Source organism: Neopsephotus bourkii, unplaced genomic scaffold (genome assembly GCF_033783945.1).
Source record: "Neopsephotus bourkii isolate Nb327-2 ecotype Australia unplaced genomic scaffold, CSIRO-AGI_Nbou_v1 NB_196, whole genome shotgun sequence".
NCBI classification, from domain to species: Eukaryota; Metazoa; Chordata; class Aves; order Psittaciformes; family Psittacidae; genus Neopsephotus; species Neopsephotus bourkii.
The window spans coordinates 11,360,558-11,377,791 of NW_026900709.1; the positions used below are offsets into that span (position 1 = coordinate 11,360,558).

General features: G+C 47.0%; 1 protein-coding gene across 2 annotated transcripts in view; it reads left to right on the plus strand.

Moving 5' to 3' along the window:
- The window catches only part of CHN1 (chimerin 1), a 104,598-nt gene extending 102,452 nt beyond the window's left edge, over window positions 1–2,146 (plus strand). For both annotated transcript variants that reach the window (XM_061380196.1, XM_061380189.1), the window contains one exon: window positions 1,217–2,146. In XM_061380196.1, the coding sequence (XP_061236180.1) occupies window positions 1,217–1,388 (172 nt within the window). In that variant the 3' untranslated portion in view covers window positions 1,389–2,146. The remainder of the gene's footprint in view (window positions 1–1,216) is intronic.
- Window positions 2,147–17,234: the final 15,088 nt, after the last annotated feature.

Sequence of the window (17,234 nt, forward strand, 5' to 3'; positions counted from 1 at the left end):
TTAGGCTTTGAGTCGTGTTTGTGTCTCCTGCACCCGTTGTGGTGGGCAGAGGGACAGGGGCACTCAGTGTTGGGACACCTCAGTCAGGCTGTCCTCCTCCTGTCCCCCCTGTGTGGGACCCTGCCTTCTCCATGATAAGGCAGAGCAGCATAGGAGAGCACAAGCCTCCTCTGAGCCCACATGAGGAAATACCATCCCATGAGCCCGGAGACCATCGTGTGCAGCAGTGACCCTTCTGGCATTTGCTGAGCAGGCATGTTTCTGCGGTAGCCCAGGCAGAGGAGGCCTGTCCTGTAGGTATAATTCTTCTCTCAAATCACATTTCAGGAGTTGCCCTGCAAACCTGCCCCACAGCAGGACCTCAGCCCACAGCTTTGAACAGGTCAGGTTCCCGTGGAGCAGCAGGACGTGGCCTCCACACCTCCTCCTCCTCTGCAGATGGGAACCAGGCAGTTGGAGGCTTCCCTGCACTGGGGGCTCAGCTGTTTGGCAGCTGCTGAGGACCCCAGAAGAGGCAGGAGTGGAAGTGGGCCTGTCAGAGCACAGGTTTAATGACCTGCTCAGACTGCCGTGCAAATGGGATGACTCGCTTTTTTTGTAGTCCACACCACAGGACATAACTTGTCTTGAAGAGGAACCGTGCTTCCAGCTTAGCACAGCTAGCCTATAGTGAATAAAGGCAGGGAATTCATGTACGATGTGCTTCACGCCTGTGCCGTTGTATGCAGTGTGGCCACATGGAGCCGTGTGCCGTAGGGAAAACCTGGGCAGAATCCCACCTGGGTGGGCACAGGAGCACATCTCTAGTGATCATAAAACTGCCTAAGTAATGACAAGCACGGTCTGCTTCCCATAGGAACAGCCTCTGAATGGTGCCGTTGTAAAGAGCAAAAGCGAGATTGTTCTGACTTGTCTGAGTTAACCCCTCAGCCCCCTCCCTTGCCATGGGGTACTGATCCCTCCTGCAAGTAAACATGGTCCATGTGTATGGTAGAGGACAGAGATACCTGACTCACCGTAAACCTGCATAGTGTTTGCACTCGCTAACCTCTGAATGCTTTCACCTGATCTTTCCATTTGTGCCCCAGGGGAAACAGCACCCTCTCGCAGGCTTTGGAAATGGCAAACATTTCTGTCCAGTTTCCCTAGTTTTCAACCATATGCAGGCACGGTTTGGCACAGAAGGAACGTGAAAACTACTGTTCTTTTTTTACAGAGTAACGCTCCATGAAAAGGAAAATCTGATGAGTGCAGAGAATCTGGGCATAGTTTTTGGACCAACTCTCATGAGAGCACCAGAGCTGGATGCAATGGCTGCATTGAATGACATCCGTTATCAGAGACTTGTGGTGGAGATGCTTATAAAAAATGAAGACATTTTATTTTGAATATTTTGGGGGTTTTGTAATAAAAAAGGAAGCAACAGTGTTCTATGGATGAAGGAATATTTTAAAGTAATTTAATGGCTCTTGTCGCTGAATTCCATATTTGCTAGAGCTTTCGATGTATTCAGGATAAAAATGAAGGAACTCTTTGTCGTTTCTGTAGTGCCATTCAGCCGATGTTGAAAAAGGTTTAACACATACTTTCCAGTACTAGTAATCCTGGGTGTTTATCATGTTAAAATAAAAAACAAAAAACCTAAAGCTATTGCATGATTTGCTCCCTGTTCTCCCTGTTCTGGTGAGACTCGTTCCATGAAGAAAACAACTGAGCTGGTGCAGCATCTTTGTTCTGGATAGTTTGTGATTGTAATTCAGCATGTTTCTCCGTGTAAACCTGTTGTGAATTTGCTTTTATGTTCTATGTAATTGGTTTCTGATACTAAAAAGAAGGCTGAGTTACGTGAAATGGAGCCTCTGGCAATTTATTGACTTCTCGTATCATTCTCTGCCGCTTCGGGGGCTGATTTCTTCTTGGGTTTCTTTCAGTTTTTTTCATCAGATAGTAATTTGTTTTTAACAGAAACAAAACGTGTACTTTAAATGTTACTTTAAGTAATTCTCCATGATGTTTATGGTGGTTGCAGTGAAATCTGCAATGCTGAACAGTGTTCCTTTATTATTATTGCTATTTCAATTGTAATTTTGTATTTTTATCTGGCATGCATATATTAATTTATTAAATTTTGCTTTTAGAACTCTAACATTAAGCTATTCATCTTTACTTAACAAACATGTTTCAAAAATACAGTTTGTTTCATTATTTATATTGGCCCTTCAACCCTGAACAACCCCTGATTCAGAAGAAGTGACTTAGAGTGTTAGTGGTTCTGGCAAGACCGTTCTGATCTAAATACTTTGGAGCCTGGCACTTTGCTAAGCATTCACAGATGCCTCTTTAGTTTGACAATTTCCTTCTTCACTGTCCAAGATGCCTCTCAAGAGTACTTCAGAACTCTTAAACCAAAAAAGTACCATCAAGCCATCTACTACTTCATATTTTACATGCATTTTGTTATAATTACATGTATGAACTGGAATTGCTGTTTACCATTACACAGTTGTAGCTGCCCAGAGTAGGTGAATCTCTAATGCAAATACATCACAGAACACTTGCTTTGTGCTTGAAGTGTCCAACTCCAGTACAAGCACTTTTGCCTACCCTGCAGACGCCACCCAGAGGAGGAGGAATAATCCCCAATCATAGCCAGCTGTGCTCCCTTCCTGTCAGCCGTAAGGTGCCTCCCTGTACCCCACCCTCTTTCTTACATGCCTGGCCAGGAGGGGAGAAGGCAGCTCTCCTATAGCTCTCCTGGAAGTGTGGCCTGAAAGATCGCAGGAAGGAAGAGGTGAAGCTGGGGTGAATGCTGGTGAGCATGTGGGGAGCACTGCTCTAGGCTGGGGGGCTGCTGGAGAGGTACAACAGGGTAAGGCTTTGAGAGAATCTAAAGTTTCGGGGGGGGGCGGTTGTGGTGGTTTTTAATCTCCTGTGGCACTACAAGTGACTTGATGCTTAAGTCCTCTATTAATTAGTGTGTGTTATTCCTTTATTTATCCCAATGAACTGACACAGCTGGAAAATTATGTCTCTGACCACAACCTTGTCCCCCTGCTTCCCATCCCAAGAGCAATGTCCCATACGCTTCCCAGTCACATCTGCCTTGCACTCTCCAGCAGCCACACATGTTCGCTGCTGCCTTGTTCTGAGCCAACTCCTAAACACACTGTGTTTACCCCTGCTGCCTTGACAGCATGAGATGCATTTCCTCATCCTGTGCTACCTAACGGCCCTGTGTATCCCAGTCCTAAGACTGTTCATCGCTCCTGCCTTCCCTCCAGGGCACATTACAGGGGCTCTGGCTGGCCGTTTGCAGTGTCCTGTCACTGTGACCAGCTCCCACCTCATTGGCATGGCAGCACTCCTTCGTCGTGGGGGATTTTAACTTCCCTGATGTTTGCTGGAAGGACTACTCGGCAACCCAGCCGCAGTCCAGGAGGTTCCTCCAGTATATAGATGATAACTTCCTCATGCAAATGGTGGATGAGCCAACCAGGAGAGGTGCGCTGCTGGATCTCATCCTCACTAACAAGGAGGGTCTGGCTGAAGGAGTGAAGGTTGAGGGCTGCCTTGGTTGCAGCGACCACGAGATGGTGGAATTCAGGATCTTGTGTGGTAGGGTCAGTAGAATAGCAAGTAGAATCGCAACCCTGGACTTTAGCAGGGCAAACTTTGGCCTCTTCAAGCAATTGCTAGGGGAAATCCCGTGGGCTAGGCTGCTTGAAGGTAAAGGGGCCCAAGATAGTTGGTTGACATTCAAGGACTGCTTTTTCCGAGCTCAAGATCAGAGCATCCCGACACGTAGGAAGTCGAGGAAGAGGGTCAGGAGACCTGCGTGGCTAAATAGGGAATTGCTGGGTATGCTCAAGTGGAAGAGGAGAGTTTACAGGTCATGGAAAGAAGGGCTGGCCACTTGGGAAGAATATAAGGCTGCTGCTAGAGGATGTAGGAAAGCTGCTAGGATGGCTAAGGCCTCCTTGGAATTAAAGCTGGCGAGAGGGGTCAAGGACAGCAGAAAGAGCTTTTTCAAATACATGGCAGGTAAAACTAACACCAGAGGCAATGTAGGCCCGCTGATGAACGGGACGGGTGCCCTGGTGACAGAAGATACAGAGATGGCAGAGTTACTGAATGCCCTCTTGTCTCTGTCTACTCTGCCGGAGGCAGTCCTGAAGAGCCCTGTTCCGCTGAGACCCCGGATGAAGATAGGTCAACGGAGCGGTCTGCCTTAGTTGATGAGGAATGGGTTAGAGACCAGTTGAGCAATCTGGACATCCATAAATCCATGGGTCCAGATGGGATGCACCTGCGGGTGCTGAGGGAACTGGCGGAGGTCATTGCTAGACCGCTCTCCATCATCTTTACCAAGTCTTGGGAAATGGGAGAGGTGCCTGAGGACTGGAGGAAAGCAAATGTCACTCCTGTCTTCAAAAAGGGCAAGAAGGAGGACCCGGGTAACTATAGACCGGTTAGCCTCACCTCCGTTCCTGGGAAAGTGATGGAACACCTTATCCTTGGTGCCATCTTAAGGCATATCAAGGATAAGAGGGTTATGAGGGGCAGTCAACATGGCTTCACCAAGGGGAAGTCGTGCTTGACCAATCTCGTAGCCTTTTATGAGGAAATAACACGGTGGATGGATGATGGCAGAGCGGTGGATGTGGTCTACCTTGACTTCAGCAAAGCGTTTGACACGGTCTCCCACAGCATCCTCGCAGCTAAATTGAGGAAGTGTGGTCTGGATGATCGGGTAGTGAGGTGGACTGTGAACTGGCTGAAGGAGAGAAGCCAGAGAGTTGTAGTCTATGGGGCAGAGTCTAGTTGGAGGCCTGTATCTAGTGGGGTGCCTCAAGGGTCGGTACTGGGACCAGTATTATTTAATATATTCAACAAGGATTTAGATGAGGGAATTGAGTGTACTATCAGGAAGCTTGCTGATGACACTAAGCTGGGAGGGGTGGCCGACACGCCAGAAGGCTGTGCTGCCATCCAGAGGGACCTGGACAGGCTGGAGAGCTGGGCGGGGAATAACTTGATGAAATATAACAAGGGAAAGTGTAGAGTCCTGCATCTGGGCAGGAACAACCCCAGGTTCCAGTATAGGCTGGGGAACGACCTGTTAGAGAGCAGTGTAGGGGAGAGGGACCTGGGGGTCCTGGTGGACGACAGGGTGACCATGAGCCGACACTGTGCCCTTGTGGCCAAGAAGGCCAATGGCATCCTGGGGTGTATTAGAAGGGGGGTGGTTAGTAGGTCAGAGGTCCTCCTTCCCCTCTACTCTGCCCTGGTGAGACCTCATCTGGAATATTGTGTCCAGTTCTGGGCCCCTCAGTTTAAAAAGGACAGGGACCTGCTGGAGAGAGTCCAGCGCAGGGCAACTAAGATGATTAAGGGAGTGGAGCATCTCCCTTATGAGGAAAGACTGAGGGAGCTGGGTCTCTATAGTTTGGAGAAGAGGAGATTAAGGGGTGACCTTATTAGTGTATATAAATATATAAAGGGGGAGTGTCACGAGGATGGAGCCAGGCTCTTCTCAGTGGCAAACAATGAAAGGACAAGGGGCAATGGGTACAAATTGGAGCACAAGAGGTTCCACTTAAACCTGAGAAGAAACTTCTTCTCAGTGAGGGTGACGGAACACTGGAACAGGCTGCCCAGGGAGGTTGTGGAGTCTCCTTCTCTGGAGACATTCAAAACCCGCCTGGACACGTTCCTGTGTAACCTTATCTAGGTGTTCCTGCTCCAGCAGGGGGATTGGACTAGATGATCTTTTGAGGTCCCTTCCAATCTCTAACATACCGTGATACTGTGATACTGTCATCAGGTCTGCGATCAGGAGATTCCTAAATAATGCTGGCAAGATCTTGCACACACGTGTTTGACCCACTTGTTGCTCTGCAGTGTTTGCATTGCTTGTTGTGTGCTTGTCCCCAGTGCCTAATGCCATCACAACCAGCTATGGCAAAAGCATCCTTTTCTCAATGCACCCAGTGGCAGCTGATAGGGACCATGGCCAAGGAAGGGCATGGCTCTGCCTCAGCAGCTGTGGCTGTGGTAGTGGCATCTTGTATCCTCCAGCAGCCCCAGTGAGCCAGAGGAGCCCTCTGCTTACCTGAGCAAAAGGCATCTTCTGTTCCCCATTGCTGTGAAAGCAAACCTGAATTAGGCAGTTGAAGTCCCACTTCTAAAGTGTTTAACAGGAAGCTTGTAGTAAACAGGGGTAATTAGGATAATTACATTTTCTTCTTGTGTGAAATACCCAGCACCTCCGCTTTGGTGCAGCAGCAGACGGGTGCTGCTGATACTGTCTGCTCGCCTTGCTTTACAGGTACCTTAAACTGCTTTTAGAAGTAGGGATGGCTGCTGAGAGGTGCAAGGCTGGATCAGAGTCAGAGAAAAAACACCCAAAATAGAAAGCCTACCTTTGCCTTGGGGATAGTCAATCTCTCCAGTGCATGCAGCGCAAACAGGATTTGTTAGATACTACCAAGTGCCGGTCTCCTGCTGGAGATGCCTTTTTTTCCAGCAGAGTTTAACAAGCAGCTGTAATCATGGAAGCTGCTGCAGGAAAGGAGAACCCTAAAATGAGGAGCCACCACTGCAAGAAGAGCAGTCAGTTTGCTGACCAACTGAAAAAGCCAGCCAACTAAAACCAACAAACAGTAAGTAACAACCAAAAGCCCAGCTCCAGAAACATAACTTTTCCCCAAGAAACATAACGATTTCCTCAACCACCTCCTTAATACTCCCTAATGAGCAGTTATGGCAGCTGGTAGGCACAGGAGCTTAGGGGTCAGGCAGCCAAGTCCTGGTGCAATAAGCACACTTTATTTTCACCAAGTCTCATGTTCTGGTGAGATATAAGGAAACTGAGTACCAAGTGATGATAAAGCTTCAGAATATGTTTAACACCAAATAATCTCAACATTCAAATAGTTGAGACTGACAGCATCTGCTGATCACGCTGTTGGCCCTATGCAGGACAAATCCTCCCTGCAAAGTACGGGTCTCTTTGAGTCCAAATACAGACTGGTTTGGGTTGGAAAGGACCTTCAGATCATCCAGTTCCAGCCCCCTACCATGGGCAGGGACACCTTCCATTAGACCAGGTTGCTCAAAGCCCCATCCATCCCGGCCTTGAACACTGCCAGGTGTGGGGTATTCACATCTTCCTTGGACAACCTGCCCAAATAGACAGGTTGTGTGCTGCATTAGGGACAGGAACATGGGGTGGAGGACCCAGTGAAGTACTTGCTTGACTTTGAATTCCTGGAGTCTGTACCTAGTGACTACTTTTATAATCTCTCTAGCTGTGATTTTTCATCGAGTGTGTAGGCAAAACCTCTATTTTAATATCCAGTTTGTTACCATCCTAATGAAATTCTGATCTTTCCTGACTGGTAACCATTAAAGCAGCTAGTCTAGAAACAAATGTTGTCTTTGCAGTGAATTTGATACTACTTTTTGCTAACCAGGAAGATGCTTTGTGTGGTCATATAAGCAGTTACATGATTCCAGTTTCATTTACTCATTTTTCTCTTAAATGCAGAAAAACAGAATTTTTAGTATTTATTAGTTAAATGACAATACAGTAAATAACCTCGATCTCTAAAAAGTAAAGGTTATCACTAAGTTGATTTGTTCCCTGAAGGAATTGATTCCCATGACGTTATCTCTAGTTCAGGAGCTGACCTTATTGTCTTTAGTGCCGCAGGGTATATGTCTACAGCAAAACATGGGGCTGGGCAGAGACACTGGAGCCACCTCACTGGCAGCATCTTAGAAAAGGCAGTTGACCACAGTCAAAAAGACGGGAAAGGAGGGGTTAAGCTGGGAAAAAGATCTTCCTTGAACATCCAAGGAAGAAATGAAGGGTACTGGTAAGAAGTATGAGTAGTTCTTAGCAGCCAGGGAACTTGTAAAGAGCATGAGGGAAAGTAGGTCTTCAAGAACGAAAAAGGAAGGCAAACAGTAAGAATTATGGAGGCAGTGAGTAACTATTAAAAATGTATGTCAAAAAAATTAAATATCAGAACTATTGGGGGAAAAAGCTATTTAGGACAGTGCTTGGAGGCATAATTAGGAGCTTTAGGATGGAAGAAGGGAAGAAATCTTGTGTCACTTTCAGGAGTGAATCAGCCCAGCAGCATAGCACAGGGTTACTTGACCTCCTGTTGTCGAGGCCTCTGCAGCTCGCAGCAAGAGATGTCCCAGCTGGAGGCAGGCTGGGCATGGTGCCCCTTGGTGCAGCCTCCCTCCTGGTGGACCCACAACACCAAGGCATGTGGGACACCACTCGGGAGAGCAGCACATGTTCCCTGTGACCCTGGCTCCGGTGCAGGGCTACTTCCCTGGATGAAGGCAGGTCTGCCTCCAGCTCCCCATCAGAGGGATGCGTTGTCGTCCCCATTTCAGGCTGCAGGGCAGAGGGAAAAACACTGCGCGCTGTGGCTGTAAGCAGGGAGCCTCTGACAAGGCTTCAGGAGAGCTCTGCAGTGAGGGAAGCAAGCTGCCTTCTGAAACAAGAATGTGAACTTCTGATGGTGCCAGATTAGCTGACAGGATGGAAAAACCTGTTATTTATGATTTTACGCAATACTGAACTTCTCCTGCCCTTCCCCCTCCAATGGCAAAGGAAGAAGTAAAGGCATCTAAAAAACATATATGATATACGTGCTCTGTTCCTGACCTAATGTTTGCATGCTGATGGTCATTCTGCAATGTTTTTATTACAGCTATAATTACATTGCAATAAGGGGGGGAAAGAACATTTGGTGAACCTAACAATCATGGATTTCTTTTTTAGTCATGCAAAATTACTGCTTAGCAACTGCACATCAGCCCTAGAAAGCTTATGTAATGCAAGAGAAGGAGGGCTAGGAAACACATTGTGGATTAAAGCAACTGCTGAGCAAACCATGTAAGGCAAGAGTGGCTTCTGCTTCAGTCACATGCTAGTGGGAGTGTGAGTAAACGGCAGACGTGTGACTGAGAGCAGGGCATGAGAAGATGGGTGCAGGGCTTGCTCTGTACCTCCAGCAAACCTCGCCAGGGTCCCCCCTCTGCAGCACTGGGCTGGTGGGTGCTGTGAGCTCTGCCTCCAACAGAATCCAAGGACCCTGGGCTGATGTGCCCAGAGGAAAAAGCCTTGCATACGCAGCAAGTGATTCAACTCCTCTTCAGTTCTTCACCATGCTCTTCCTTTGCTGTGGTCACAGACATTTCAGGTTATGCTGTTCTCCAGAGCACTTGCATAGACTCATCATTTCTTCATGCAAGCTGATTTGCTCACTATGTGATCTGGGCCACACCACAGATATTCGATGTCACCTTCTATATCTCAATATGGACAGCCTGATTTGTGAGCTTTCTCTGGTCTGTGTTGATGGTTTCATGGTCAAAATACCATTTTTTTTCTTATTGGATCTCTCCCAAAAGTGATGTCAGTGAGCTGCTCAAGGAACTTGTTTAAGAGCTTTTAGTTAGGTACCCTTTCCTATTTCTCATGTAAGGATTTTTGTCTCAAGGACATACGTAGCTCCTTGTACTACTCAGGTCTTTATCACTACTCTGCCTTGGTGGATTGGAGCAAATGATTCTTAAGCCTTTGGGAGTCTTTGATTGATGTATTTCCTGAGGCAATTAGGCATTGTTTTGAAAAATGCATTTGGCAGCCAACCAGGATTCATTTTCAAGCACTATGTTGCCTGTAATTTTTGTTTCTTGCTATCAAGCCGAGATTTCAAATGCTAAGCTTTTTGTTTGCCTCTTTTTCTTCTTTTCATGCCTTATCACTGTGTCAGTAATGCAAATAGGATTGTCCAAACTATTAAAATTACTCATTTTATAGATTACTATTCATAAAGTGGTGTATTCCAAGGCTTACTTGAAGCATCACTCACTAAACCCAGCAAAAGTTAGCACAGCACAATGCTGTTGCTCACTGCTCATCTCCAGCACCTACTCTGTTCTTAAAAAGGGGAAGGGGAAAAATTCCTTTAATTGCTTTTTGTTCTTTTATCCCCTTTCATGCTTTCCAGCATCATGATGCCGGACTTATGTTGGTTTTCCATTCAACAACTCTCACATGACATTTCCCAGTACACTGCTGGAATTCAGGTACACTGGGATTGCTGCAAGGTGGGTTAGACACCACCAATATGGTGCAGTAGAAGTTACCTCGCAAAACCAGAGATTCGAAGGACAGCTGAGCACCCTTATTGAAAGTAGGCAGAGGCCAATAGTCAAACACATGTGGAAGAGTCATAGCATCTGTCACACACTGCTTCCTAGGTGACTTGCAATGACAAATACAAGTCACTTCCTCACAGAAAACTGTGAACTTCCCCTGGAAGTAGTTCCCCAGCCAACACATCATCTTGCCTTTCAGAAACAAGGATCATTTCCAGAAGTGTCAGAACACAGTGGATACGTTGGCTTTAAATCCTGTTAAAAAAAAATAACACGCAATAGTTGATGTGCAGCAGTCCAGATGCTCACCATTCCTAATAATCTCAAATGTGGTGCAGTGCTGAGTCTCTACAGCTCCTTCATGCCCCCTTGCTGGAGGAAGAGTTGTGGTCTGCCCACGGCTTGCTTTGAAGTTCTCTCTCTGTAATGTGAATCAAGAAGCATCTGGCTGAAGTTACAGCAAAGAAGCAACTTGGGACATCAGGGAACATTGTTCTCTGATGGTGATATGGGCAGTGGGGGAGGCTAAAGAAGGAGTTGGAGGTACTGCCATGGAAAGTGTGGGCTGACTTGTTCCATGGTCTCTGTCTTCAGGCTGGAAGTCTCTCCCAGCATTAAGAGGAATCTGACATTCTCCTTCTCTTGCACTGGTGGGAGGAAAACCTCAGCTGATGTTCCCTTTTCCATCTGCAGCTGCGATACCAGGTTTAGCCTCACTCCTAAGCCATAATGTCACTTAGTTAGTCATGTTAATTATGAACAGAAAACTAATCTGCCAGTGCACCTACACCCAAGTCTCCTTCTGTTACTTTAAGAGTGAGCTTGACCTAGCTTAATGACCCCTCCTAATGCTTCCTTGGCCTCCGGTCAAAGACTCCTTTCAGTATCACAAATGAAGAGGCAAATATGCTTTGGAAAGCAAGAGTAACAAACTGAATGCTTTGCTTCACCCAACAGATGCCAGCTGAGAGCTTCCCAAGTGACTGTTGCTGCTGGTAAGTAGTGGTTAGCAGCACTGTGGAGGTACCAGCACTGTTCATTACTGTCACCCTTACTGGTGTGAAAGAGGCCAGCATGGTGTCGGTGGGACATCCCACCCTACAGCCGCCCCCTTCTTTTAGCGATGTTAATTGTGTAAGGTAGTTAAGCTGTCTGCTGGTGGATGTTTGAAATGCACATGGCAGTTGTATCCTCTGCATCATAAAAACATTTAAATGGCCCAGACCTCCCTCTTTGGTTCTTAGTCTGCCTATAAGTACTTAGAGATACTAAGAAGAACCAAGGAGTGCAAATGTTATCTTCTCTCAGCTGATCTCTGCTGGATGGCACCAGTGGTCTGTGTACCAAAAAGTGACACATTGATTTTTACTTTTTCTTTGTTCCTTATTTACTCTCATGTGAGTACCTCAGGAGCAGAGAAATGAGGCTCATGCTGCTGTCATAACCTTCCTGGAGAGCCAGCAGTCAGTACATAGCATCCCTCCCAGTACCCACCCCAGTACATCACCAGTGTCCTGCAAGTGCAGGGGGCACAGAAAGAGAAGAAAGGAAAGATATTGTAATGTTTTCAGAATTGATTATCTGAAGTGGCCAGGAAAACTGATTAAGCAAAATGGTCACATGCAGTGCTCTCTTGTTTCTTAGCAAAGGTGGTATGGATTGGCTGGGTGCTGAACAGAATGACACATATCATCTGGACACAAAAGGCTGCTGGTGCCACACAGCCACTTGTCATGTCGCACTTCAGCGCGCTGTAAGCTTTTGTATGTGAGCGCAGACTGTCTGCTTGAAAACAAAATGCAACCTCAAGGGCTGTGTGACAAGTCAGTGTGGATATGGCCTTTGCTGCTAGGAGGATGAATTTCACAAGTAGGCTGATCCAAAAACTAGACTTTGTATAGAGTCGCTAAGCTGGAACTCTGCTCTTTGTTTCAACACCAGTTTCTCTTCTGTGGCTGTTTACCTGTAGAGCTTCAGCTCCTGCATTGCTTGTGTAACACTTACATTGCTCCCCTTGCTGTGCTGGGTGTTTACCAGGATATTCCCCAACTGTCTTGAGCGTGGTGTTTTGAACTCCTGTCAAATCCCAAATATTGGTGAGCAGGGAAATGTGGAATTTGACTTCATGTGCAAATGCATACATGTTGTACAAAGTTAGTGTGGGCCGTCAGAGAAGTGGGAATGACCTTCCGCATTCTGCCCAGCATGCCGTCCCAAACAAATGGACCTTTCTGCTGCTGCAAGGCCGGAACCCAGAGCTACCACGTGCTGCAAAATACACTCCAAAAGCATCTTTTTCGTACTTCAGTTAGCACTTCGAAGGCGTTTGTTGAGTTGAGGGCATGTTTTTGCTGTTCTGCTTAGGAGTTATACTGATAGCAAACTTACAAGCTTGTAAGTTCCCTATTGTCCAAAACAAAAGGAACGTGGCAAAGATTTGCAACCTGCCGAGGAGGCAAAATAAAATTGATGTGACAGGTAAAAGCTCCAGACCAGGAACCAAGAAGTCAGTGTTTTCCACTAATTACCAACAAAATGCTCTGTGTGTACTGGCCAAGATCCCAGCAAAAGCAATAAAAGTGTGTGTTTTGGCATGAGGTCAGTCCCGGGTGAAGCACACCAACAAATCCAAGCGTGTCATGTGCCGGAACAGGAATTCGTCCCTTGGAGCTAATGGACAGCATGGGTTAGAGGACGGTGTTTCCTGCTTTAAAACATGGTAATGGCTCAGATAGCACAATGAGGTAAATGTTGACTTTTTAAAGGCAACCACTGCACCCCTAGGTGAGAGGGATGCTTTGCAGGGATCTCTGTTAAGTGTTCTCTTGGGTCAGTGAGGGCATAGGGAGGGAAGGCAGTGTGTGTGAAAGGACCACGTGCTCTGCCACTCGGCTTATTTGCAGAATTAAAAAGAAAGTAAACTTGTTTCTGCATGTTTACCCACCTAACACGAGCAATGAGAGAACGTGCCCCTTGCAGCCAGGCATCCTGGGGCTCTTGCAGGGTTGCAGAGGTGTTCTCAGGATCACCAAAGTTTATCCCAGTTGCACTTACTGCAGGTGTGATGCGGGATGGTTTAGCTCACCTACCTCACAACATGAGCACTCCACAGCAAGCGGATGATGTTTGGATGGATGCGTGTGCTCTTATTCCGTAGCCAGGGCTATGTGGGGAATGTGCCGTGGGGTGGTCCATGCTCCAGGAGTTAATTGCTTTTGTATTTGGGAGCGATGATATTGCAAGAAGATTGTAGTCAATTGCATCCTTATGGGCCAGCAATCAGAGAAGAGCCTGTGTCGTTTAAGAGCTAAAATATAGTGTTCATCATCTGTTTTCATTCCCCCTGTGAAATGGGTAGGAGAGGCAGCTAACCAGCGCAGCAGCTTCAAAGCATTAAAACATACTTCCCAAATTGCCAGCTTTTCATTCCACTACCTGTGTAGTGGAGCTCCTCTTAGCATGTCTTCAGGGAAACTCAGAATACTGTCCAAAATGTGCTAGACCTCAGAGGAGATGAACAAGCAGCTTGCTATCGCATAAAGCTAAACTGGAACACTCTGCACTGCAGAGTGGAGGTAGAGTGGAGAATTACCTACATTTAAAACCAGACATGTGTATTTGAACACCTAACTGTGTGCATCCAGAGATACACTTCAGGCTGAATGCTGTCTGTAGTTCCACTCCTGAAAGGCAATGTATGAAATGGGGAATGAGTATGATATGATATCATATGCATGCATTGCAGGAAGTCAGGCAACACCAGGCTCTACTTTCTGCACTGGTAGTAACTCAATTATATACCCACAAAAGCAAATCAGCATCAGAATATGTACCCAAAATGTAATATGGTTATACAGTGCCATCTCTAGAGGCAGACACTCCCAGGAGAGCACTTGGGTGCCCAGCACTGTTTAAACATTGCCTTGATGTCTCCACTGTCAGGATGTGGCAGAGCTGTCAATGCCCACCTGGGTCCCAGCTTTGACACCCGAGCCACCCTCCCTGCCAGACTTTTGTGCTTTGTGGAGTTTTTCTGCATCTGCAGAGAGAAAACTGATGCCTGGTGGCTGCAGGCTGTGTTCAGAGCAGGTAGTCAAGGTCTGTACCAGGCTGAGTGCATTTTCCAGCTGGTGACTTGTGCTGCTGGGGAAGGGCAGTCACCTAGCTGCATCCAAGAGTGAATGGGACTTCCCTGATCACAGAAGCAGAGTATCTGAGGAGTCCTGATGCACAGACAAGTCTTCATGAGGGGATGGATCAGCAGAGCTCTTCCTTTGCTGCCCTCGCCATTCTAGCACAGCTCACACAAGCTGCTGTGCTGAAAGAGAGGCCTGCAGGATCAGGGCAGAGCAAACCGCACATCTAAAGGACTTGTCCTTTTTTGTGGTCTTGTTTGGCTCTCCAGTGTGACTCACCTAGGTCCCAGAGGTAAGCCTCAGTACTCAGATAGGAGCCCTAAAAGCAGCTCTCTCAGGGATGATCGGTGGAATTGAGTTTACTACTGCTTTACTCAGTTCTAGGACTGGTTTCCTGGAATTTCCATGACAGAAAGGCAGTGTGACACTGCAGCCATCTTACTGATTCCTCTGACACTGGTCAGCTTGTGCCTGTCATCTCACCTGATGGTGTTTTCATTTACTGCTGGTCTCCATTCTCACTGCTGCTCCCGCCTCGCTCAGGCTGGCTACATGAGTCTCAGTTGCCAATGTCATTCTTGTGTGAGCAGTGTGACCATGAGGGTGATGCCTGTTTAAAGGGGAGCAGTGTTCCTCCTCACCTGCAGTGCGTTAATACTCATGACACTCATCTAAGTGTGCATTTTGTGATCGTGATTTCTGTCTTTGAGTGTGGACCTTTTCCCTGCTCTTTCTTTCCAGACTCAAGTCCTTTTCTCAGAAGCATTCTTTGATTAGATAAATGCGTACCATGTCTATGCTGGAACATGTAAGCTCCGTAACTGCAGAGGTCAAGATCACCACTTTTGGGTGAGCTTTTGGTATTTTTAATTCCTTTGGCCTGTGCAATAGAAAACAAAGAAAAGAGATGCTGAAAACGAGTTTTCTACAGACACCTGTTAGGATAAAATGCATTTGATGATGGCTGAGGTGCATTTCAGTATGGAAAACTGCAACTTAATTTCTTGACTTGTGGGATTCAGTCCTATCTGTTGATATATATTGGTGCGTGCATTAACGCTTAACATGTTTTTATGGGCACTGGAATAAACAGGGGGAGCACAGGCCATTAGCATCTCAAGACCGTCGTTAATTCCTTGAATGTATTTCTTGAAAGCATTTACTCCCGTTTTGCCCTTGCTAGGGACTGTTTGCGGTCGTTCTCTCTGAAATGCCCGTCCTGTGCCCACCGCATCTTTTTTGGCCATCTGTTGCCATCTGGTGGCAACAGTGCTGAGCGGCCAGGCTCATGTGAGATGGCTTCCAGCAGGAAATGTGTGCCATGCTGTCTATAACTAGGGGCAATCTGGTAACAAACACATGGCAAATTCACAAATTACTTGTCTGACCATCTGCCTTCTCTTATCCAGTGCTGCCATAATCCACTGTCACCAACAGTGCCATTTTTCTGATACCAAGATGCATTAAAAAATGCATGTGCAGCATTTGGAAGCTAAAAAACCCTAAATGAACACTGTTCATTTCTCAGCTTTTGTGCCCTTAATGTCCCTGGTGCAGAATCTATGTTTTCTCTAATATTTTTATTAACTTCACTTCTGCTTCCCCATGTAGGTCCTCAGCCATGGGAGCCTCCTGCATCTGCTCTTTCTAGTCGGGCCTTGCACGTATGCATGCAACTCTGTGACAAAGGTTTTGGTGAAAATCTTGCACTTCTCACTGTGACAAAAGCATTTGTAACGTGGCTCTATGGTATCTACAATGTGCCAAAGAGACCTGCAGTAGTACTTGTTCACGGCTGGCTTCCTTCAGGCTGGAGCAATCAGAAGCCCTGGCAGCACTTGTTCCTGGGATGTGAGCGGAAGAAGCGATTCCCAAAATGCAGGAAGCGGTGAGTTCTGTTTCTTTCCAATAGTATGAATGAGACTGGCCTGCCATTAGCACGGTGGGTAGTGAGTTTGTCTGAGGTCAGGGCAGGGGGGGTCATAAACCAAGCCAGAAAGCTTGTTGTTGAGATGGATGTGAAAAGAGTTTTTCTGTGTGGGGATAAAATAGTCATCAAGAAAAATGTCTGAACACTGAAGGAAAAAAACACCCCTTGCAATGGATCAGATTCAGGCCCTCAGTACAGCTCGTCCCCTCCCCTTGCATTTTCACCTCGATCATGACAGGTCACATTCCCCTGTTAACAACAGGCAGCATTCACTTCTCGGTCTGTATTTAACCACAGGAGCTTGGGTTGCCTTGATTTTCTGGGGAGGAAACAGTCCTCTTTCTCTGCCAGTGAATGTTCCTTGCAGCCAGGCTGTCGTTCCCCAAAGGCCTTCTCCAAATACCTGCTCCTGCCTCTTCGAGCATGAGCTCTGACTCCCAGCCAGTAAGCGGTAGCTGGCTCCCAGGTTGGAAGGCTGTGCTTAGCTCAGCTGCAGGAGAAATAACCCATTGCTAAGGCTGCAGACTTTCTGGGGCTCCTACGTTTTCTGGATCCTGATGATTCCTAGCAGATAGGCCGGGGGGGAGCTGAAACTTATATTACCCAAGAGCTATAATTTGCCAAACAGTGTGGTAGTACTCTCCTCCATCTGTTTCACTGCAAACCTGTCTGCCTTGGGTGGGCAGGAATGCTTTGAGAGAACACGAGAGGATCTGGAGGGGCATCGTCAGCATTCCCGCAATGCTTCCATGCAATTGTATCTCTGTTGGTCACGGCAGCTGCCCAGCCTGCGATAAAGGTTGGAAGCAGCCAGATGCTTGTTTGAAATAAGATAGCTGCAACAATGGGAGCTGTTGGCCAAGGCACAGGCCAGGAGCAAGTCCAGAGTTATGTAAATGGAGAGTTTTTACTGGAGGATAGATGTAAATACCGAGGCTGGATGGTGAGTTAATGGAGGGGGAGAGTGAGGGGGACTG